We start from the raw sequence: 25,678 nt of genomic DNA, 5'->3' as shown, positions 1-25,678 counted from the left end.
TAGGCATGGTAAAGCAAGAATATCATAAATGTGAACTATCATTATTTTGTAGTTTCAGTTTGAGCATTGCCTTTCCTTTAGGGTTATTGCAAATAACTATATGACTACGAAAAAGGGGGGTGGCAGAGAGCGAGTTCGAAGTCCAGGACCGCGGGAGAAGCACAGGCCCCCAGAATAAACTTTAGCATGGCAAATCAGAGCAGAATCCAGTGACCAGGAACTTTCAGACAAAGCTGCTAACATAAAGCGTAGCTCTCAGGACCAGCGGCAGGAGACATTTCGGCCCCCGCGAGCCAGAAGAGGGCCTCAGCACAGCCTATATTCCGTAAATTCCCCGAGAGTTGGCCAGGCGCCCACCACACTGGAAGACCGGGGTGTGCCTTTGTTCCTCCACTGCGCGGCTCCGGCAGCGGTACGGAGGGGCAGCCGGCGATTCCGCCAGGCACACGGGAGACTGAGGGATGCCGGCGCTGCCGCTGTCGCCGCCCCACGGAGAATTACCGTCCAACCAGGAAGGCCGGGGACGTGGCCCCACCCGACCATCCCGATTGGCAGAAGCTGCCTGGAGGCGCGGTCAGCGCACACAGGTCTGAGACCTCGCAGCTCCGCAGGAACGCGGGTCCATGGGGAGGAGGAGAGTCCCAGGTACGTGAGGAGTGAGCGCGTGTACCCGGGAAGCCCTGGCTGGGGGCCATGGAGGGAGAAGTGAGGCTGCCGCCCGGAGAGCTCTGCCGAGAAGGTAAGTGTCTGCCGCCAGCCGGGGACCTGGCATCTCCGTGGTGACGAGATCGGGTGGGTGGTCCCGGGTGCTTGGCTGAGACCAGAAAGGGATACACCGACTCTTAATGCATCTATCGTGCATTCATTCATTCATTCAGCCAGTCAGCCAGGCTGGCAACGCCTATTTACTGGTGCCTACAATATGCCATAACTCTGTTGGAGAGTCTGAATCAGTCGAATAAGACATTTGTGGCTTCCACTCTGGTTCGGAAGGCAGCTCCATGTAAATTACAGTGTACTTTGTGACGGAGAAATTCCGGATGCTGTGGGAAGACTCCCAAGTCTCGTATGAGAAAGACGCTTCCACTGACTCAGACTCACTTCCAGAGTCGGCGGTCGACATCCCCCAGTGGCGGAGGGCGTGCCCAGGGACCTGGCCGGAGTCCCGCGTTGCGCCTTGCGTTTGCTCCTCCAGGGTCAGACCCCATGGCAAGTCAGACGCCCTAGACCTCCCGGGAGTGCGCTGGACCCGCCTGGGCCGCGCACATTTCTTACTTCGAGGGGAAAACGTCCCCCGCCCCACTAGCCTCGCATCTGACTCGTTGTGCAGTCACTTCTTGGCTGATTAAAGCGAGAACCCGACGGAAGAGGAGACAGGAACTGAGTTCGGTCATATTTGTAGGTTTCTCACTTCTTGCTAGGTTGGGCTTTCAGCCCTCGCCCAACCCCTGGTATTTACAACACTGGCAGGCTTTCTAAAGGCAAAAGGTGCTTGGGAGCCTAGATAAAAGAACATACCGAAGGACGGAAATGGGGGTGGTAGGTGCGACAGGAAGGGTATGTATCAACTGAAATTGTGACGGTTTTCGGTTTCAAGGAGAAAGGCAATTAATTTATCTGATGAGGATATAAAGACCGAGAGGACATTGAAGGGCGTGTCAAGAACTCTAGTATATACCTTTCCAAAGTTGACAACCTTCCTGGTTTTCTCTCCCCTTGGTCCCTCCAGCTTATTTCTCGATGCAGAGAGAGGTTTTTTTTGTTTTGTTTTAAAGGCAGTGAACTAGTCAAAAGTCAAAACTATGGTGAGAGAGAAAATGTACACAAAGAAAGAAAAAATGTCTGAAAAATTCACCAACTATTTAAAGCTGAGATTTTTGAAATGGTTACTAAGGCAGCTAGATCTAGATTTCCTAGATAGTCAGGTTGCCTGACCTTTGTCTAAATAATTCCCAAAGCAGTAAGTCAGACTGTTGCTAACCCATCCACCCTTGTTTACCCAAGGATCTGTAAGGAAGGTGTGTGGGTTACACCAGCTTGTTTGAACTTCCTGATGTATTTCCTGCTTTACTAACACATTTAGTTCCAACAAGAAATATTCAAGCTCAGTGCTTAATACCTGTGATTAATTGTGGTTATTAATTTTGTGGAAGGCTGATGGGAAAGCCTTTGAGAGAACTCGGAATCCACGTTGTCAGTAGTGGTGGGAAGAGCTTAGTCTTTGGCATGAAACAGTCTTCTCAGCTGTAATTTAGCTTCCTTGCGTCTTTCTTCATCTATAGACCGGGAACAATTCCTACTGTTTACAGTTTTTAAGAATAGAAGCAGGTGGGATTACATATGAAGCCTGACACAGAGTCAAGTAAAGGCTCAATTTTTAACAGGAGTTCGATGTGCCAGGTATTGGCCTAGGGCTAGTACAGAGGAATTTGCATGTTAGTCTGGTCCTAGACCTTAGGACCAGGTCCCTGCTGCATGCAGCTTACTGTCTACATAACAGACACTGTGTAAGAAACAAATGAATAAAAGAGGGCAAAGTGATGAGTGTCATAGATAATGTATTGAGAACATTGGGATGCTCAGACTGGGTACGCAGGGAAGACTCCTTAAAGTAACAGGAGCTGAGTCCCAAATGACAAGGAGTCCATCATAAGATCTGGGGATAAAAAAATTAAATAAATAAATAAATAAATAAATAAATCTGGGGATAGAGCTCTACAGTTGTACTTCTTTGCAGAAAAACTTAACTCCATAGAGTAGTTTTTACTTTTAAAACCATAGGTGTTTCTAAAGGTCTTCTCATCTAAAATGATCTCAAAAAACAAGTTTAAATTTTAAATATATGAAGTGATATTTAGGGTTTTTTACTATGTCCCCTATTCTAGATCTTAATTTGCCTTCAATAGAACTTTATTAACATGAAAATCTGACAGGGTGAAAACTGAATGTAAGAAATACACTGATCACCTATGAAGCACCAACCGCATGAAGATTATCTGCCAGCGGACACAAAGGACAGAAAGACTGGGCTGGAAGGAAGACAAACAGATATCATATATTCCAGGGCGTTTTATTGAGTTCTGACCTGGTTTGGGGGTAGGGAGAGTTGGAGACAGAGAGGGATCCAGTGGTTTCCAGTTTTCTGTGAGTGAGCCACTTTCCCAGGGGGCAGCCAGCTAGCGGAGTGGAAAAGACAGGTGGATTACAGCTGATCTGGCCTGTCTTCGTGGCTTTGAGAGGAGAAAAGGAAGGAACTGTGCATTGAGAACTTGCTGTATCCCCCTTGTACTGATGAAGACATGTCCCATTTTTACCGGTATAATCTTAAAGGCAGGTTAACATAAAAATATATCCCCTTACACATATTAAATTCTGTGAGTTTTATTTGGTAGTCATTACAGTCTATCTATTTTACAGCTACAGAAGCCAAAGCCCAGAGAACTGGATATTTCAGAACTAGTAATCAAACTAAGCACAATATTGTTTGGGCCTTTGTTTTCTCTGTAGGCACCCATCCTAATTCTCCGGCCTCTTGGTACAATGGCATCCATTTTAATGATTCTGAGATTTTACTCTTTAGTAATATCCATATCATAAGCGTTTCTCAAAACACCAGATGAACTCAACTTTTATTATCAGGACAAGCTGCATTTTCTTTGTAAAATGTAGCATCTTATATGTTGAACTAAAAAAGATTTCCTCCAGATTTTTACTAGATGTTTAAAAGCACAAGTTATTTTACCAGCTACACTAAGATTTCCTAAGTGATGAAATTCAGAAGTGTTTAAAGGTAGTAAAAATTTTCCACTAAGGTTGTTCAGAAAACAATATGCTTTTTTTTTTTAAAATAAATTTTTATTAATGGTAATGGGATGACATTAATAAATCAGGGTACATATATTCAAAGAAAACATGTCTAGGTTATTTTGTCATTAAATTATGTTGCATACCCCTCGCCCAAAGTCAGATTGTCCTCCGCCACCCTCTATCTAGTTCTCTGTGCCCCTCTCCCTCCCCCTAACTCTCTCCCTCCCTCCCTCCCATGTCCTCCCTCCCCCCACCCCTGGTAACTACCACACTCTTGTCCATGTCTCTTAGTCTCGTTTTTATGTTCCACCAATGTATGGAATCATGTAGTTCTTGTTTTTTTCTGATTTACTTATTTCACTCCGTATAATGTTATCAAGATCCCACCATTTTGCTGTAAATGATCTGATGTCATCATTTCTTATGGCTGAGTAGTATTCCATAGTGTATATGTGCCACATCTTCTTTATCCAGTCTTCTATTGAAGGGCTTTTTGGTTGTTTCCATGTCTTGGCCACTGTGAACAGTGCTGCAATGAACATGGGGCTACATGTGTCTTTATGTATCAATGTTTCTGAGTTTTTGGGGTATATACCCAGTAGAGGGATTGCTGGGTCATAAGGTAGTTCTATTTGCAGTTTTTTGAGGAACCACCATACTTTCCTCCATAATGGTTGTACTACTTTACAGTCCCACCAACAGTGGATGAGAGTTCCCTTTTCTCCGCAGCCTCTCCAACATTTGCTATAACCCGTCTTGTTGATAATAGCTAATCTAACAGGGGTGAGGTGGTATCTCATTGTAGTTTTGATTTGCATTTCTCTAATAACTAATGAAGCTGAGCATCTTTTCATATATCTGTTGGCCATTTGTATCTCTTCCTGGGAGAAGTGTCTGTTCATGTCCTCTTCCCATTTTTTTATTGGATTGTTTGTTTGTTTGTTGTTGAGTTTTATGAGTTCTTTGTAAATTTTGGATATTAGGCCCTTATCTGAGCTGTTGTTTGAAAATATCATTTCCCATTTAGTTGGCTGTCTGTTTATTTTGATATCAGTTTCTCTTGCTGAGCAAAAACTTTTTATTCTGATGTAGTCCCATTCATTTATCTTTGCCTTCACTTCTCTTGCCATTGGAGTCAAGTTCATAAAATGTTCTTTAAAACCCAGGTCCATGATTTTAGTACCTATGTCTTCTTCTATGTACTTTATTGTTTCAGATCTTATATTTAGGTCTTTGATCCATTTTGAATTAATTTTAGTACACGGGGACAGGCTGTAGTCGAGTTTCATTCTTTTGCATGTGGCTTTCCAGTTTTCCCAACACCATTTGTTGAAGAGGCTTTCTTTTCTCCATTGTGTGTTGTTGGCTCCTTTATCAAAGATTATTTGACCATATATATGTGGTTTTATTTCTGGGCTTTCTATTCTGTTCCATTGGTCTGAGTGTCTATTTTTCTGCCAATACCATGCTGTTTTGATTATCGTGGCCCTATAATATAAAGTCAGGTATTGTAATGCCCCCAGCTTCATTCTTTTTCCTTAGGATTGTTTTGGCTATTCGGGGTTTTTTATAGTTCCATATAAATCTGATGATTTTTTGTTCCATTTCTTTAAAAAATATCATAGGAATTTTGATGGGAATTGCATTAAATTTATATATTGCTTTGGGTAATATGGCCATTTTAATTATATTTATTCTTCCTATCCAAGAACAAGGAATATTTTTCCATCTCATTGTGTCTTTTTCTATTTCTCTTAATAGTGCCTTGTAGTTAGAAAACAATATGCTTTTAATTGCTTAGTTTAATATTTAATGTGAACTATATCAGGGTTTAAAACCCTTGATGTATATATATGCATACTTATTGAGATATGTTTCTTTAGGTTCCTTTTCCACATCTTCATTCTTTAATCATTTTAATAATTTTAAGGGAATTTTATCTTAACAACTTAGTAACTTTAGTAATATACAGATTAGATTGTAAAGTGAAAATAGCAGTTTATGTAGGAAATTTGATGGTTAACAACAGTCTTAGAGTTCTTGGCTTTCAAACACACTGATCTTGTTTAGAGATACAGGTCTTTAACTTTTTTAAAAAATCAATAGTATCTTTTTTATTTTATTTTGGGTAATTGAAATAATGGGCTTCTTCCCCAGCCCTATCAGTGTTGGTAGGTAGATATGTTTACTATGACTTGATTTCCAAATTGGCTCAAAATTATTTCTCATTTCTATTCTGCTCCCCTTATGCCTGTTCTTTTGTTTGTTCTCTCACTAAAATCATCAGCTTTGTGAGAACAGAGATCTGTTCACTTGTTGATCACTATCTCAACAGTCCCTAGAACAGGGCATGGCACACAGGAAATGCTCAATAAGAATTTGCTATGTGTTGAATAAATGAATATCTAACATAGTGCCTTGTATAGTAGGTGTTCAACAACTATTTTCTTGAATGAGTTATAGATATACAATGCTGTTATGTACAAAGCCATAATTAAACTGTAAGAAGTTTGTTTGGTAGTAGGAAATAGGGCAATATGATGCAACTTGACTGAGAAGCTCCTTTAGATTGGGAGGGCAGGAAAGCTCTTTCTAAGGAGGTGGCATTTTGAGAGCTCAGTGACAAGGAGGAGCTAGCTATGCCAGCCACTATTCCACTACTTAAAAGCTGTTAAGATGAGAAGGAACTTAGCCAATGAAAGGAACAGGAAAATAAACATAGTAGGGAATGAGATTTCAGAGAGAGCTAGAGGCAGGATTCTGTGGACCCTTGTAAATTGTTGGAATTTTAGATTTTTTTCTAAATGAGAAGGGAAGCCATTGTAAAATTTGGGAAGGAGAAATGACAAGATCGGGCCTACTTATTTAAAGGCTCATTTTACCTGATCTTGTGCCCTGCTGCTCTTCAACCTAATCCTCCCCCCCCCCTCCCAGCCTGGCTGGTAGCGGTTCCTCCCATCCCTCAAGCAAATTCCCACCTCAAGATTTCTGCATTTATACTTAGACAGGTTTTTAATTAGTGTTGTTTTTTTAAAAAGTACTTCTTTTACTGCTTACCGTGACACTCAACATATTATGTGGTTAGTAGTTCACTTGTCTATCTTATTTCCTCTCATTAGGATGACTATAAGAGAGTAGGAATGTTCTTTTATTCACTGTTGTATCCCCAGCTTCTAGAAAATGCCTGACATAATACTCAATAAATATTTTTTGAATCAATGAGAAAAAAGATGACTAGTGTTGTTTCAGAGAGGGTGAGAGAGACAGAGAAAGACAGAAATGCAATATAATGTCAGATGTGGTCAGGATTCAAACCATGTAAAGCTTTAAAAAAAAGTCCAGGATTAGGAGTTTAAATTTTGCCATAATTGCAATAAAAAATCATTGGGGGTAGGATAAAGCAAGGGAGTGCATAATCTGGTTCGCACTGGCTGATATCTGCAGGATAAATATAGGGGACACAGATTTCATTCATTCTTTCTTTTGCTAATATGAATAGGCATGTATATCAGTCAGTTATTGCTACATGACACACAACCTAAAACTCAGTGGCTAAAACAACAATAATACAGGGCAGGGCTAATGTAGGTTTACAGTTGTTGGTATGGAAAAATAATACAATAATAAACTTTCACATACTTACAACTGTAAACCTACTTTTGCTCTACCTTATATATTCTTGCTTTGTGTCTATCGTTAAGGTGATGGTTGATTAATCTACACTGGGTTCACCCGAATGTCTCTATATCAGGCTCCAGGTCCACCTGGGTTTGTCTCCTTCCTGTGGGATGAGGTCAGATCTGCTCCCTGTGTTTTCATTCTGGGGCCAGGATGAAGGGCAGCAGCTCCTCAGGGAGGTTCTGTTCCTGATAAATACAGGGGTTCAAGAGAGTAAACCCAACTACATGAGTGAATGTGGAGCCTCTCCACATATCACACCTGCTCATGTCCCATTAGCCACCAACTCACTTATATCTTGACATCAGGGGAAGAATACCCAGCCCCACATCATGAGGATAAGGGGGTGAATGAATATTTGCTAGATAATAATCTAAACCAGGGTTCCCCAAACCACGGCCTGTGGGCTGCATGCGGCCCCCTGAGGCAATTTATCCGGCCCCTGCCGCACTTCCGGAAGGGGCACCTCTTTCATTGGTGGTCAGTGAGAGGAGCACATTGACCATCTCATTAGCCAAAAGCAGGCCCATAGTTCCCATTGAAATACTGGTCAGTTGTTGATTTAAATTTACTTGTTCTTTATTTTAAATTTTGTATTTGTTCCCGTTTTTTTGTTTGTTTGTTTTTTTTTTACTTTAAAATAAGATATGTGCAGTGTACACAGGGATTTGTTCATAGTTTTTTTTTTTTTTTTTTTTTTATAATTTTATTTTTTTAATGGGGCGACATCAATAAATCAGGATACATATAACCTGAACTTGTCTTTCAATTATGTTGCATACCCATCACCCAAAGTCAGATTGTCCTCTGTCATCTTCTATCTAGTTTTCTATCTAGTGCCCCTCCCCCCATAGTTTTTTTTTTTATAGTCCGGCCCTCCAACAGTCTGAGAGACAGTGAACTGGCCCCCTGTGTAAAAAGCTTGGGGAACCTTGGTCTAAACTAACTCATAGAATAGATAGTAAGACAATGATTTCCTCAAACTAAAAACATCTTGCAGTGATTAAAAATGAGGTTTTATGCAATCACTGCCTTCTTAGAAACTACAATGTGATACCACCTCACACCTGTTAGATTAGCTGTTATCAACAAGACAGGTAATAGCAAATGCTGGAGAGGCTGTGGAGAAAAAGGAACCCTCATTCACTGTTGGTGGGAATGTAAAGTAGTGCAACCATTAGGGAAGAAAGTATGGTGGTTCCTCAAAAAACTGCAAATAGAACTACCTTATGACCCAGCAATCCCTCTACTGGTTATTTACCCCCAAAACTCAGAAACATTGATACGTAAAGACACATGTAGCCCCATGTTCATTGCAGCATTGTTCACAGTGGCCAAAACATGGAAACAACCAAAAAGCCCTTCAATAGAAGACTGGATAAAGAAGATGTGGCACATATACACTATGGAATACTACTCAGCCATAAGAAATGATGACATCAGATCATTTACAACAAAATGGTGGGATCTTGATAACATACGGAGTGAAATTAGTAAATCAGAAAAACTACATGATTTCATACATTGGTGGGACATAAAAACGAGACTAAGAGACATAGATAAGAGTGTGGTGGTTACGGGGAGGGGGTGGAGGGGAGGGGGGCGCGGGAGGGAAGGAGGAGAGGGGAGGGGGAGGGGCACAAAGAAAACTAGATAAAAGGTGACGGAGGACAATCTGACTTTGGGTGATGGGTATGCAACATAAGTGAATGACAAGATAATCTGGACATGTTTTCTTTGAATATATGATGATTTATTGATGTCACCCCATTAACATTAATAAAAATTTATTTTAAAAAAAATAGAGCTTAAGGGGAAAGGCATATACTCCCATAGGAAATGTAACATTTTTTTAATTATTAAATTGTGTGTGTCAATAAACTTTCACACCAATACATAGAAGATATGTGTTGCTGAATCATGTGAAACTGCTATTTTTGTAGCATCAAAAATTCAGATATCAATTACATATGGTTTACCATAATTGAGAAATTGTCAGTACTGTTTGTAAAAGCAAAAACAGTGTAAATTAGCCAAATGTTCACCAACAATAAAACATGTTAATTGCGACAGACAGTGGGGTTTAATAGAACAGTAGGAAAAAAACCCTACAGCCATGTGCATCTACATCGATAAGTCTCAAAAACAAGCAGGTCACCAAAAAAATACATACTGCATGATGATATTTTATAGGTGCAAAAACAGGCAAAACTAAACAATTTATTACTCGAAGATAATCATATAAGGGAAAATTTTTTAAGCAAAGGAATATTAAGCAGAAAATCAGGATCATCATTACTTCTGAAAGGTACTGTTATATTCCTTAAATTGAGTGGTTGATTCACTGATGTCTGTTGAATTGTTTTTCTTTGTAATGGACACATATGTTCTCAATGCTAATTACTCGATATTTAAAAAAATAAATAACAACATCAAAAAAAGTAATGTATACTCTCTGATGATGGGACCGTAAATCAGTGTAGTCACTCCAGAAGGTTTTGACAGCATTTATTTTTATTTTAGATTTATTTATTTATTTATTTTTAGAGAGAGAGGAAAGGGAAAGAGAAAGAGAGAGAGAAGGGGGGAGGAGCAGGAAGCATCAACTCCCATATGTGCCTTAATCAGGCAGGCCCAGGGTTTCGAACCAATAACCTCAGCCTTCCAGGCTGACACCTTATCCACTGCTCCACCACAGATCAGGCAACAGTGTTTATTAGAATTAAAAATAATGAATGTAATAAATTTTCTCTTTCTATGTTGAATAAAGTTTGGATTAAGTGCCCTGTATAATCACTTTGCTCACACAAATCTTAAAAAGCGAGCTCTGATTTGGAGATCCGATTCCTCTGAGCCACGCTGACATCCCTGCCCCCACATCCTGTTTTCACCCCTCTCTTCCCCTCTCCTCTTCCGCTCTGCACCCCACACCCACCCACTCACCATTCACTCCCTCACTCCCTCCTTCAGTCGCATCTGCGGTAGGCTCTCTCCTTAACATACACCCAAAATATCAAACAACTTCAGTTCTATGGTCAGTAACTAGACAAGATTTTTATGATATTTGTCTTGCCATAAAACATGCAACATTAATGTCTGCCCCTTACAATGGGAACTTATGAAATGCAACAAAGATTATTCGCTCTGCCTTATCACCCTCTGCCCCCACACCCCCTAAAATGTCAGGAACATTTTGCTATGTCAACAGCTTTAAAAGAAGATTGTTTCACTGGAATGAGATTCGCCCACACTGTTTTCAGAGATGAAGTTTTGGAATGGTTATGTTAACTTCATAGGAAGTGACACTAATGCAGCCTTGGAATTCACTGGGAAGTCAAGTCACATGTTTTCTCAGGAGTTAAACCAATCGAAATTCTTGCAATTAAAAAATCACTCTCCATTCTTGAGGGTTAGATGACGTGAACCAGCTGTGGCCTAGCTTATTTGAACAGTTACCACAATTCTTGCTGAAATAATCTGACTGAAAATTCATCAATGATATAGAATATCCTAGACATAATACAGTTGTACTTGGAATATTTAGAAATATTGGGCCTTCGCCTGTTGGCTTAGTGGTAGAGTGTGAGCCGGTGTGTGGATGTTCTGGGTTCAATTCCTGGTCAAGGCACACAGGAGAAGCAACCATCTGCTTCTCCACCCCTCTTCCCTCCCCCTTCTCTCTCTCTCTTTCTCTCTCTCCCTCTCTCTTTCTCTCTCTCTCCTCCCCTCCCTCAATTCCATTGGTTCTAGCACATCAGGCCCCAGGTGCTGAGAATGGCTCCATGGAGCCTCCACCTCAGGTACTAAAAATAGCTCAGTTGCAAACATGGCCCCAGATGGGTAGAGCATCAGCCCCAGATGGGGGTTGCCAGGTGGATCCCAGTCGGGGCACATGCAGGAGTTTGTCCCTCTATCACCCTTTCTGTCACTTGGAAAAGAAGAGGAAAAAAAAGAAATTTTGTCTCAGCATTTATCCTGTTTCTCTGAATCAAAGCTGATTCTTAAATTCAATTATTTTACCTTTTTCTAGACCTGAACTTGATGGTTGTTTTTTAACTTTATATGTGGTAAAATTCAGATAACTTCATAATATTTTGCCGGGGGGGGGAGCATACATCCAGTTATTAACAATTTGTTAATAACTAAGACATTCCTTTGATCAAATCATTTTGTTTTTTTGTTTTAGTTTGTTGTGCATTTTTAAGATTTTTGAGATGTAAACTGATTTTTTAAATTGAGTTCTAAAAGTATACTTGATTAATTTTTTAAGTTGTTAAAAAAATTTATTAGGGTGACATGGTTTGCCATATCATAGAGGTTTCAAGTACACAACTCGGTCTAACAGCATTTACACATGGCATCAGGCACCTTCACCACCCAAGCAAAGTCTGGTTCTGTCTCCATCTCCCCCTCCCCCGTCTCCTCCTACTCCCCTCTTCCCGCTGGCTATTGCCACACTGTTGTATCTATGTGTTATGTATATGTTTTTTTGGCTAATTCCTTCACCTTCTTTCATCCAATCCCCTGACCCTCTCCCTTTCTTTGCCCTGTTTGTTTGTTTGTTTGTTTGTTTTTTAGGGTAATTCATAATGAGAAAACATGGCTTTATATTGAAAAAAAAGTTGAGAATGCAGAAAATCTAGTCATATTGTCACTTGTAGACAGCTTTTCAAATGGAGAACAGATTACAAAAAGTTTGTAATGTACTATAAAATGTTTTCATTTTGTGTTTTAGCGTTTAGTCTCAAAATTCCAAGATACTTCTATAATAATGGGTTTGGTCCAGGTGATTTACATGCTTATTTGGATCCTAGTCTTTAAAAAGCCTACTGATTGTTAATTCATTCTTCTCTTAGATTCTATTTTATATTTAGGAGAAAATGGAGTAGTAGACCTGAAAAATCATTCTCTTCAGCTTGACCTGTGCTGGCACAGTAGATAGATTGTCAACCTGGAACGCTGAGGTCGCCAATCCAAAACCCTGGGCTTGCCTGGTCAAGGCACACACCACAAGCAATCAAGCAATGAACATCTAAAAGTAGAGCACCTATGAGTTGATACTTCTTGCTCCCATCCCTCTCTCTCTTCTCTCTGTAAAATCAATAAGGAAAATCTTTTTTTTTTTTTTTTTAAATAATTCTCTTCAGGGACAGTGGTACAGCAAACAAAACCCACTTTTTTTTGACAGAGACGGGGAGTGAGTCAGAGAGAGGGACAGACAGACAGGAAGGGAGAGAGATGAGAAGCGTCAATTCTTTATTGCAGCACCTTAGTTGTTCAATGATTGCTTTCTCATATGTGCCTTGACTAGGGGGCTACAGCAGAGCGAGTGACCCCTTGCTCAAGCCAGCGACCTTGGGCTTCAAGCTGGCGACCTTTGGGCTCAAGCCAATGACCATGGGGTCATGGCTATGATGCCACACTCAAGCCAGCTGATTGTTTTTTCCAAAGTGCACATCTCATACCCAGCATTTACGTTAGATACATTTCCTGTAACATGGTGATTTCTAGTCAGTGGGGTTGCCGCGTCCTTTCCCTACATGCAGTGTCACAGCTACTGCTTTTCAGGAGATAGGCCAGGCCGATAATACCGAGGCGTGCAGTGGATGTGGGGGGACTGTGCTGAAGTTCTGAGCATGAGCCAGACCTGCTACTGGAGCAGATTACTATTTTTCTAGAACAAAGAACCAACTGTTGTCAAGATTTTCCAATTTATATAAGGAATCCAGACTTTGTGCACAATCTGTCATAATTAAATGGTGACAACTAAACAAATTTAAAAAAAAAATACTAAGAACCTGTGTGAGCCAAACGGAACAAGTCCACAGGCTTGTGGACACCCTGCTGGCACTTCCCTTCGTGCAGTAAAAAGTGGTGTTTCAGTTGCATCCACTCAAGTTTCTTCTTCTTGCAGAAGAGGAGAGTAAATTTGAATGCATCTCCCATTCATTTGGTGACATTTTCTTCTTTCCTTTTTTCCAGGCTACGTGCTGTCTTTGGTCTGCCCAAACTCCTCGCAGGCTTGGTGTGAGATCACAAATGTGTCACAGCTGCTGGTTTCTCCTGTCCTCTACACGGACCCGAATGCCAACCTAAGGAACTTGAGCATTTCTGCAAATGTAGAAAACAAATACAGTCTTTATGTGGGCCTGGTACTGGCAGTAAGTTCCAGTATTTTTATCGGCTCCAGCTTCATATTGAAAAAGAAGGGCCTCTTGCAACTGGCCAACAAGGGCGTTACTAGAGCTGGTAAGAAATGGATGCAACTAATAAATTCAATTTTCTAACTGCAGAAATAATCTTACTATAAGATCATAATGCTACAGTAATAATATTCTACCATTCATTTATTGTAGCTTCTATCTTCATTCTTAGCAATTTTTTTCTCAGCAGTTTTCAGGATTGAGCCAGCTGTGTCTCCTTTAGGGAGAGACTAAAATTTTTTCTTCAAGAGATTTAGCGTGGGCCTTGGCCAGGTGGCTCAATAGGTACAGTATCATCCCATTATGCCAAGATCCTGGGTTTGACCCCTGGTCAGGGCACAAACAAGAAGCAATCGGTGAGTACACAACTAAGTGGAACAACGAGTTGATGCTTCTCTCTCTCTCAAATCAATGGAAAAACAGTTTTTTAAGAGGAGGTTTTGAGTGGAGTATCAGTTCTTCTTTTCATAGTGTTACTCTGGAGTGTCAGGAGTCAAAGTCTTATCATGCTACATCAGTGGCTTTTCTTTGCACTCAGAACACAATCGAATGATTTGCCACAGACCATGACCTCCTGCATGAATTGGCCCTCGCTATCCCCTCCCCCCCCCCCCAGCTTTACCTTCTGTCTATGTTTCTGTCGCCTACTTTTCTCTGGTTGCTAGAAGATACCAAGTTCTTTCCCACCTCAAGGTCCTTCCCCTTGGCCTGGAACTCTCTTCTTCTCTCTGCCCTTGATTTGGCTGACCCATCCTTGAGATCTTAGCTCAAATACCATCACCCAGAAAGGCCTTCCTTGACCATTCTTTTTTTTTTTTTTTTTGTATTTTTCTGAAGCTGGAAACGGGGAGAGACAGTCAGACAGACTCCCGCATGCGCCCAACCGGGATCCACCCGGCACGGGTGGGCGATGCTCTGCCCACCAGGGGGCGATGCTCTGCCCCTCCGGGGTGTCGCTCTGTCGCAACCAGAGCCACTCTAGCGCCTGGGGCAGAGGCCAAGGAGCCATCCCCAGCGCCCGGGCCATCTTTGCTCCAATGGAGCCTCAGCTGTGGGAGGGGAAGAGAGAGACAGAGAGGAAAGAGAGGGGGAGGGGTGGAGAAGCAGATGGGCGCTTCTCCTGTGTGCCCTGGCCGGGAATCGAACCCGGGACTTCTGCACGCCAGGCCGACGCTCTACCACTGAGCCAACCGGCCAGGGCCTTTCCTTGACTATTCTGTCTGGGCAGGTCTCTCACACCAGCATGCTCTGTTATTCTTGTCATTGCACTAATGGTGTCCTTCATTGTACTTAGGATAATTGGTCTCTGTATGTTTATTGTTTATTTACTTGTCAACAGGTTTACTTATTTATGGATAGTAGATTCATAAGAACAGGAGTATAGTGTTTGCACCCCAGTAAATATTTGTTAAATCAAATGGATAGAAATAGAATTAGGTTGCTATTAGTACTGACATTTCCAATGCTGAGTAGTTCTGCTTGACTAGCCTTTATTAACCATGAAGTTCATATTTATTCTTATCAAGAGTATTATAACAGAGCTCAAAAGTATCATAAGGTTCATATGGAAAAATAAATGACTACAAAGTATGCAAACACATTTATAAAAGAGTACTATTGAGGGAAGATTTGCATTATCAGAAAATAAAATGTTATAATGCTATCTTAATTAAAACAGTTTGGTACTGGCATTTTAAAAAATAGACAAATAATAAAAGATAATTAAAAACTTATAAGGAGACACCCCCTCAGTACATACAACAATTTAATGTATGATTTTTAAGTGGTATTTCAATCCACTGGAGAAAGGATGTATTAGTCAATCAAAAATATTGAGACAACTGGCAAAAGAAGAGAAAAAATATAAAATTCCTACTTTATACCATTTATCAAAATAAATTCTTCATAGTTTAGAGTTAAATTTAAAATAAAATCGTTTTAAAAAAATACTTAGGCCTGACCTGTGGTGGCACAGTGGATAAAGCGTCAACCTGGAAATGCTGAGGTCACCGGTTCGAAACCCTGGCCTTGCCTGGTCAAGGCACATATGGGAGTTGATGCTTCCAGCTCCTCCCCCCTTCTCTCTCTCTGTCTCTCCTCTCTCTCTCTCTCTCTCTCTCTCTCTCCCCCTCTCTTCTCTAAAATGAATAAATAAAAAATAAATAAAAATTAAAAAATAAATAAAAATAAAAAATACTTTAAAAAGGGCTTTTCTAAGCATAAAAATAAATGGAGAAATTATTCTATATAAAGGAAGAGATTATCTTTATTGGCACACAAAAAATTTCTGTATGAAAACACCTTTAACTTAACTCCTAAACTAATAAGTAAATGACATGGGTAAAAATATTTCAAAATAGAAAGTGTTAGAAGATCTTTGGAAATGGCCAAATGAATAAGCTAAAAGACTAGATATACTGAGTTGGCCTTAATCCTGGCCTTTTCCAACCATATTCCAATATCTAGAAGTCAATTCTTTAAACCTTCTTCCTTTACTTTAAAACTTAATTTTAGGCCTGACCTGTGGTGGCGCAGTAGATAAAGTGTCGACCTGGAACCTGAGGTCTCAGGTTCAAAACTCAGGACTTGCCTGGTTAAGGCACATATGGGAGTTGATGCTTCCTGCTCCCCCCACCATTCTCATTCTCTTTCTCTCTCTCTCTCTCTCTCCCCCCCCTCCTTTCTCTCTAAAAATGAATAAATAAATAAATAATAATCTAAAAAGAAAATTTATAAAAACTGAATTTTAATTATTATTTTCCTAGGTCAAGGTGGACATTCTTACCTCAAGGAATGGCTCTGGTGGGCAGGATTACTCTCAAGTAAGTCCTTAATGCTGAGAATAGTGTTGGCTTGTAAAATAATAAGTTAATAACATAAAATTGTTCAAAATTGATTAATTTAGCTTCCTGCAAAGGATGGCAATTTAAGTCTAGCAACATTTTTTGCATGTGTAACATTGTCTTATATACAAATAAGTCACATGTATTTAGAATTAAGTTTTACCCTCTATTTGTTCTCAATACTGTCTTGGAATGCAAAATAAAAAGTTTACATTTGAAAAACTGTATCTTATCACAAATTTCTCCTCTTATTCTACTCTCCATAAAAATTGAAGACAGTGCATTCCTCCCGCATTTTCCCAGCTCTAAATTTGAATCTGGGACTTTTCTAGCTGCATGGTTTCTAAGGAACGGATACATTATTTAAGGAATGGTACATTTTCCTGGTCAGGACCAAAACATGGATAAATTAAAGTCCCCTCTGACTGCTTAGCACTGTACAAATAGAGCAGGGATTTTCAACCCATGTACTGCAAAGGGATACTGGTGTCCAGAAGAATTTTTAAAACATGCAGTACCTGACTACTTAGTTAGGGACCCTGACCTCTTTTCCCTTAGAGAAGATTCCAGATAGATATTTAGATGGTTCTTTTCTCTTTTTTCCCTCTCTTACTTGTATCTCCCTATCCTCTATCCACACAAGAGAATGAAAATATACAAATATTGTAGTCAACCTGGTCTCTACCGCCCACTAGTGAGAATTCCAGCTTTCATGGTGGGCGGTAGCGGAGCAACCAAAGTATAAACAAAAAGATAGATTTAACTATAGTAAGTTGTTTTATAAAGATTTATTCTGCCAAACTTAGCAAAAATCCAACATAAAGTACTTGGTAAGTAATTATTATTATATGCTTTAACTTGCTGTAACTCTGCTTTATAAATTTTATAAAGTAAAGTTACTTCCATACTTTATAAATCACCATTACTGTGGAACCAGTGGGCGGTTAGAAAATTTTACTACTAACAGAGATACAGAAGTGGGCAGTAGGTATAGAAAATTTTACTACTAACAGAGATATAGAGTGGGCGGTAGGTATAAAAAGGTTGACTACCCCTGGTGTAGAGTTTTATTCTCATCATGTACAGAGTTTATGCCAGTATTGAAGAGAGAAAAGCAGGTCTTAACATTAGACATTTTTATCTAGTGACAAATGTCCAGTGCTTTAATTATGAAATCAATATTTTCCTGGAAAGCCGTCCATAAAGATAAAATTATAAAGTATTCAAGAAAGCTTTAAAAGTCTAAGAAAACTATCATTGCTCTTCTTATGAGAGCCGTCTCCTAGTTGTTTCTATTTGTCTTAAATGTTTTCCCAAAGCTACGAGTACTTCCGTAGACTTGGCTGGGAGCGTGTGGCTGGGGCATAGCAGCCAAAGGGTGCTGCTGGTGTCTTTTATCTGTTCCAGAAACTTTCTCTACAGTAAGTTTGTATGGTGTTCCATGAGCAAGAGTTCAGTCGTGACCCCTAAGAATAATTTGGCCTCAAGTCAAGGGCCCAGCTCTTAGAGAAATTTTCTCTTGCTCTAGAAGCTGTTTGTTTGCATCACAGTATCTCGCAGAAATTTAGTGTTCCTCAGATAAGAAAGGGATTACTGGAGCACATTGTTATGACTTTCAAATAGCTGCCGGATCTTCCTGAGCTAGCATTACATGCCTGTAACAGGTCATCGGCAAGTCAGAGATGCCTGACTCCATAGGCCTGTGGTAGGCGTGTCTGGCTGTGTTCTGACAGAGCAGTAGATCTCTACAAAGCATTCCAATTTTACTAGTTGGTTTATTGTTAATTTGCATAACAGTAGATATTCTTGAGCACACAATAATTCTCCGCTTACTCCAAAATGACCTTGACTAGATTTCATCAGAGTGACCCAATGTTTCTGGTCCTGAAAAAAACCCAGTACCTTTTTGAAAGTCATTTAAAATGTGTATCTGTTTCTACTTTCTGTGTTAGTTGGGTGTATATCACCAGGTAATTACAGTTTATCTGCTCCCCTAATACCAATCCTTACCCTCCATCCAAAAAAAGTTAATTATTCTTTTCACTCAATCTATTAATGTCTTTGGGATAAAAGTCTACTGCTTTGTAACAAACATTTGTTTTTTCCCTTCTGACAAACAAGTCCATCTTTTAAATTAACACTGCTGCTTCTTTTCCAGTGGGAGCAGGAGAGGCTGCAAATTTTGCAGCTTATGCTTTTGCACCAGCTACCTTGGTCACCCCACTGGGCGCTCTGAGTGTCCTCATAAGGTACGTAAGTCAAGACCATGTATTTCGTAGGGATTTTCAAACCACGATCAGCTGAACTCCACAAGAAATATCTTGCTCAGCATATCTCACAACAGAATTTAAAAATCACCAAAATAATTTAAGACTATACAATAAATCGTAATAGAAATAGAAAAAAACAGATTGCTTCCCTGTTATTTAGAAATCCTATGAGACAGCGAGCCTGGTTTCCTGCTAACATAAAGTAGTTGTGTATTGTATTTGCGATGATTCAACAAAAGCTAGCAAATTTTTCTCTCTCCCTTGAACGAATTGCCACAGCCTTTTAATCCTCTCTGTTGTCATAGTCGTTAGTGACCATTGTTGCTTAAGGACTTTTAAGAAGCATAATGTTTGGGTTAAATTTCAGCTCTTATTCCATATTCTGCTGAATCCTTCTGTTTGGAGGTCCCTTTGTTTCTTTTAGTACTGGAAACAGAAATACTTTTCCTGTTCATAGAAGGTAGATCTAATATTTCTGCATTGCTCTCTGTTATCATCTCAAATGAATGGGTTCAGTGAGCCCATAAACTTATTTTGTAGCTAAGCAACTGTTTTGTTTGTTTTTATTTCTTTTCCTTTTATCTCCATTCATTATCAACTTCTAATAGAAAGATTATGGCTAGGCCTACCCACTTCTTTTGTAGGATTGTTTTGAAAATTCATGAGTCAATAAATGTAAAGCATCTTAACAATGTCTACCCAATGAAAGATAGCTGTTAGCCATAGCAGTATTTTCGCTGAGGCTGCAGTCCTCACAAGTGGCCACATGAGGGCAACTCATGGAAAACACCTGTTAATTGACCAGTCTTAGGTGCAAATGGGAACTGGTAATGCCCTGGTGGGAATGTCTGGGCATCAAGGGAAGGAGGCTGATGTGTAGGAGCCACAGGATATCTACTGGTGAAGCAGCAAGATGGCATAGTCTGGTGTCCATGATGGTACTAATCTGGAGCTACCTGAGGCTATGGCAACCAAGGTAGTGGAAATATTGGATAGGTGAAAGTATCAGAGCAGTAGCAGCTGTTAGGAAAGATTTCAACACTTTGACAACCCATGTGATTGTACTTATACATACTAGCTAAATATCAACCCTGAGCAGAGTAATTCTTCTTTAAGCATATCTTTCTTTGAAGTTTTCATGAGCACACATACTCTAAACCAGGGGTCCCCACTTTTCACACAGGGGGCCAGTTCACTGTCCCTCAGACCACTGGAGGGCTGGACTATAAAAAAACTATGAACAAATCCCTATGCACACTGCACATATTTTATTTTAAAGTAAAAAAACCAAAACGGGCGGCCTAGTGTGCAGAGGACCCGGGTTCGATTCCCGGCCAGGGCACACAGGAGAAGCGCCCATTTGCTTCTCCACCCCTCCGCTGCGCTTTCCTCTCTGTCTCTCTCTTCCCCTCCCGCAGCCAAGGCTCCATTGGAGCAAAGATGGCCCGGGCGCTGGGGATGGCTCTGTGGCCTCTGCCTCAGGTGCTAAAGTGGCTCTGGTTGCAACATGGCGACGCCCAGGATGGGCAGAGCATCGCCCCCTGGTGGGCAGAGCGTCGCCCCCTGGTGGGCGTGCCGGGTGGATCCCGGTCGGGCGCATGCGGGAGTCTGTCTGACTGTCTCTCCCTGTTTCCAGCTTCAGAAAAATGAAAAAAAAAAAAAGGGAACAAATACAATATTTAAAATAAAGAACAAGTAAATTTAAATCAACAAACTGACCAGTATTTCAATGGGAACTATGCTCCTCTCACTGACCACCAATGAAAGAGGTGCCCCTTCCGGAAGTGCAGCTGGGGATGGATAAATGGCCTCAGGGGGCCACATGCGGCCCGCAGGTCGTAGTTTGGGGACCCCTGCTCTAAACGTATCATGCCAGTAAGATGTAAAAGATGGGAAAATTGAAAATGAATTGAATGGGCCCTATTTAGAAGGTTATGGTAAGTTCAGAGGGGTAGAGAATGTCTAGTTTAACTCTTTAGATATAAAAGCAATTAAGCAGATTTGATTGGCCATCACTTCTGAGTTTTAGAACTAATTGGGGTTTTCAGTGACATGTGGGATATTCATATCACTCGATTGGGATAAAGTGACATGTACCACAGTGTGACTTCTGAGCTGCTATGGAATCAAAAGATAATTGAATTGAATAAGAGTGATTTATTTTTCTTCTCCCCACAGTGCAATATTGTCTTCCTATTTTTTAAATGAGCACTTGAACATCCATGGGAAAATAGGCTGCATATTAAGTATATTGGGATCAACTGTGATGGTTATCCATGCCCCACAAGAAGAGGAAGTTGCTTCTTTGCAGGAAATGGAAATGAAACTGAGAGGCCCAGGTCTGTGATTCAACCAAAAGAAACACGTACTTAAATTCTGCTCCACTTTTTCTCTTCATCAAATGAATTTGTAATAATATTTTAATAGGCTTCCTACAAGCGAAGTCGTGGGTTGTGAGATACAGTAAGGTTTCACTGAGTAATACAAGTCTTCTGAAAAGGTAGCACAACTTGACTTTTGTGCCTGTGCTTCCACTCTGCATGATGAAAGGAAGATGTGGAGAGAGAAGCAAGACTTATGTTCCAACCCAAATTTGGCCACTCTCCTCTCTGAAAATAAAAAGTCAATCAGACACTATCTGCTATGCCTCATAGTGTTCTCTTTGTGTAATTCAAATTATATGTTTGGGAAAGTCCATTGTAAAATATTGAGAGCTATGCAGTAAATTGTTGCTTTTAATTTTATCTCACTTCTCTCTCTAAACATCTGTGCTCCTAAATGCACGACTAAAGACTTCACAGAGACACGATCCTCTAAGAATTCTCTGAAGTCTAATTCTTTTCTCATTCTAACAGGATTCATCTCCTTTGCTGTGATCATTACCATGATCGCCTTGGTGCTGATTTTGATCGTGGCTCCCAAGAAAGGACAGACCAACATATTGGTCTACATTTCAATCTGTTCCTTGATTGGAGCATTTTCAGTTTCTTCAGTCAAGGGCCTAGGAATTGCCATTAAGGAACTATTGGAATGGAAGCCAGTTTACAAGCATCCCGTGGTCTTTATTTTGCTGGCTGTACTTGTGCTTTCAGTGACAACACAGATCAACTATCTCAACAAGGCACTGGACACCTTTAATACATCTCTTGTGACTCCCATTTATTATGTGTTCTTTACCTCCATGGTAGTGACTTGCTCTGCCATCTTATTCCAAGAATGGTATGGCATGAAAGCTGGAGATATCATTGGGACCCTGAGTGGGTTCTTCACCATTATTAATGGCATCTTCCTTCTACATGCTTTTAAAAACACTGACATTACCTGGAGTGACCTGACGTCCACTACGCGGAAAGAAGTCCTCTCTCTGAATGGCAGTGAAGACAAATATGTCTTACTAGAGAATATGGAATGTTCACCCTCGGGATTTGAGGATGATGTTACCTTGTTTAGCAGGACTAATGAATGATCAAAGTCTCTACAAACACTAAAAGTGAACCAATAAGAGACACTTGGAGAGAAGAAGGAATACCTGATTCTTGGAAGAACTCTTAGGAAAGCTGACCTTTTTAGATATATTTTTTTTAATTTTTTTTATTCATTTTTAGAGAAGAGAGAGAAACAGAGAGAGAGAAACAGAGAGAGAGAAGGGGGGAGGAGCTGGAAGCATCAACTCCCATATGTGCCTTGACCAGGCAAGCCCAGGGTTTCGAACCAGCGACCTCAGCATTTCCAGGTCGATGGAAAGCTGACCTTTTTAAAGTCCTAATTCATAATTTAGATGTGAGGCCAAATAAAAATGCCTTCATTTTTGGCCATCACATTTGAAGATCAAGATTTTGATCATCCTCCAGAAGACTTCTGCTGTTTCTCATTTCTACAAACTTGAAATATTTCCTAAGCATAAAAGAAGTCAGAGTTAGATGAATCTCAGAATAATCTCTCTCTTCTGGTCACAGTCTATTTGGCCCTTCTAGGTAGCTCTTCATTTCTTTGGCTGCTATTCTTAGTCTCACAGTGATTCATAAATAAACTTAACTGTGTGCTGATAAGAAGAGTATCAGTCATCCTCTGATGAGTCATAGTTTCAAATTATTAAAACTGAGACGTGAGGTCACCGGTGCTTTTCCTCCTCTTCCACAACTTCACTTACCTAAACTAGGTAGCTAAACAAGAAAATAGGCCTGCTCTGGAATTTGCTCCATGTGTGTTAGAACGCAAAGACATATGTGCCCATGAAGAGCTTATGAATTGTAATTGTAATTTATTGACATATCGTAGAAGTTTATTACCAATTAAAAAGGAGAGAATGGAGGAAGTAAATATTTTATACCTTAGGTAAATGGAACAGTTTCTTTTTTTTCTTTTTACAAAAACAAACCCAAATGATTGTGTTCATGAGTTCTTTTAACTACAACTTGAACATACGACACGATTGAGTTTCTGGAGAAGTCCAAGTGAATTCAGTTTTGGAATTCCTTGTATTCATTTTGTTCCTTTATTTTACTGTTATCCCAAAAGTTGAGATTTTTGTGAAGGAATTGCTACATTACTTCAGGATAATATTGTACACTTCAATTTTTCTCAAATGTTTAATTCCCAAAGGGTGGTTTTTCTACAAACTGTTTGGAAAAAACTAGATAAGTTTTTTTTTGTGTGAAAAACTTGAATGAGTTATTATAATTGTCAAGCTTATTAAGGAAATTATAATTTGCTACAAACCGCTTTGAAAATATTCATATCCTACCACAAGAATTGGTAGATTGTCTTTTTCTGTTGAATTTAACCCTAACTATGTTTTCTGTACGTTTTATTGATAAGTGTTTTTGGAAGAATGAGAAGGGGAGTTAACTTCCTAGGAAACAAAATATTGAGACCTCCGGGACTACTAGGAAAATACATTTTTTGTATTAAAACTTACATAAAATGTTCTGTCTCCAAGTGCTTGGTAGGAATGAGACTTTTGGTGGTCTTTAACGTTTATGGACAGATTTCTCATCAGCTATTCATTTAATAGAAAAGGAGACATTAGCTATCTTCTAGACCAATTTATTTCTCTTAAAACGAAACAAAAATCCTAACCAAAAAAAAAAAAAATTGTGACATGCAAGAAACAAAAACCCTTCTGTTTAACTGGATTTTTCTATTCTTACATCAGATGTTTTTAGTTTTGTTTGTAATCTAGCTCAAGTCTGTCCCGGGTAATATTAGTAAATTCTGTTATTCAGAATTCTATTAAACTGCCTTTAGCCTTTCCTCAGTTCTACTGAACTATGACTGACTTCACAGTGAAGACCAGAATTGACATGGAGTCCTAAAATACTGTTATAATCTCTTCAGCATAGTTTAGTGTTGAGTGCAATTCATTGTATTCTAAAGTTTTGAAAATTGATAATCCATGGAAGACACATGGGTTGATACCTCAGGTCAAATACATGTTTACTCTGTTGACTACTGTTTCACTTTTATTGCATATCAGAGACATAAGCTATGAAGACAAATCTGTAGAATAATGTAGTATTTGAAAAATGCAGAAAATTTTTTTACAGTTTTTCTTTTTTCAATTGAAAACTTGATTGGTTTCTCCAGGACACCTTCTTGGTGAGGGAATTAATGATATCCAACCTGAGACTGCGAATCTTAGTGTCAGTTACTTCTTAAACGTCACCTGTTACAAAGCTTTGCCCTTGGTGTATCATGTTCAGGTTGAAGGTTCTCGGAACATAAGAACCATGTGTACCCTGGGTTGGAAAATAAACTGGTGTTGACACATGCCCAGGAAAAAGACTGAGGAAAATTTAACGAGTTGAAATATATTGAGAATGCAATACTTGAAATATTCTAAAAATTCCCAGTGGGCAATATTCATGAGACACCAAAATGTTACTGCAAATCTCAAACTCAGAATAATTTTTCCAAATAGGAATATATTGTCTAAGGAAGAATAAAATGCTGGATCCATGTTTTCAGACTTACCTAAATGTTAGTCTTAACTGGTAGTTTCACATTTGTATATATTTTAAATATATATGCTTTCTTTATCTCACATTGATGATATCTGAGGATTTATTATGTGACAATCTTCACATGTGTCATTAAGGATTATAAAGTCCTCACACAGCCAAACTGAAAGCTTTTCTTAATTCTGTAAATATAATAGTTTCATTTTCTTTTTTGACTTGTAATTTTATCCTTAGGTCAAAGGTTAGTGACTTTATTTTTAGTTTAGATTGCAGAATGTCCATAAAACCCTTTAGATCTAACAGCCTGAAATTAACACCTTGATTTTAAGAGTACTAAATCAAATACACAGAAAGCTCTGTACATCATGCTGGATATATATGGCATTTAATAAAATTTAGTTCTCTTTGAATCAACATCATAATTCTCATATGTAGTCTAATTACTAGATAGGTAAGGACCATTAGTTTTTATACATCCTTCATCTTTTCTCAATTTGTATCACAGTAGCTCATTTTAAGTAATCCAAATGGAAATGAATTCCATCATACTATCCCAATACAAATTAATACAAAATGATTCTAACAGAAATATTTTATTTTTCTTAATGGAACTAATAAACTGGCCCTGGCCAGTAGGCTCAGTGGTAGAGCATCAGCCTAGCATATGGATGTCCTGGGTTCGATTTCCGGTCAAGGGACACAGAAGAAGCAATCATATGCATCACCACCCCTCCTCCTTCCCTTTCTCTCTCTCTCCTCCTCCCAGAGCCATGGTTTGATTGATTTGAGTGCATTGGCCCTGGGTGCTGAGCATGGCTCTTTTAGGCTCTAAAAATAGCTCTGTTGCAAGCATGGCCCAGATGGGTTGCCGAGGGGATCCTGGTTGGGGTACATGTGGGAGTCTGTCTATCTCTCCT

At 39.6% G+C, this 25,678-nt stretch overlaps 1 protein-coding gene across 1 annotated transcript; it reads left to right on the top strand.

Annotated features, from left to right (window-relative positions):
- The first annotated feature begins 602 nt into the window (after window positions 1-602).
- Window positions 603-25,678, top strand: NIPAL1 (NIPA like domain containing 1). Its single transcript, XM_066280643.1, has 6 exons — window positions 603-739; window positions 13,468-13,734; window positions 16,454-16,510; window positions 18,690-18,780; window positions 20,980-21,140; window positions 21,657-25,678. Exons 1-6 carry the CDS (start codon window positions 694-696, stop codon window positions 22,265-22,267), a joined length of 1,233 nt encoding a protein of 410 aa, XP_066136740.1. The 5' UTR covers window positions 603-693; the 3' UTR covers window positions 22,268-25,678.

Source organism: Saccopteryx bilineata, chromosome 5, assembly GCF_036850765.1.
Source record: "Saccopteryx bilineata isolate mSacBil1 chromosome 5, mSacBil1_pri_phased_curated, whole genome shotgun sequence".
Taxonomy (NCBI): domain Eukaryota; kingdom Metazoa; phylum Chordata; class Mammalia; order Chiroptera; family Emballonuridae; genus Saccopteryx; species Saccopteryx bilineata.
This window is presented reverse-complemented; position numbering and strand designations above follow the sequence as displayed.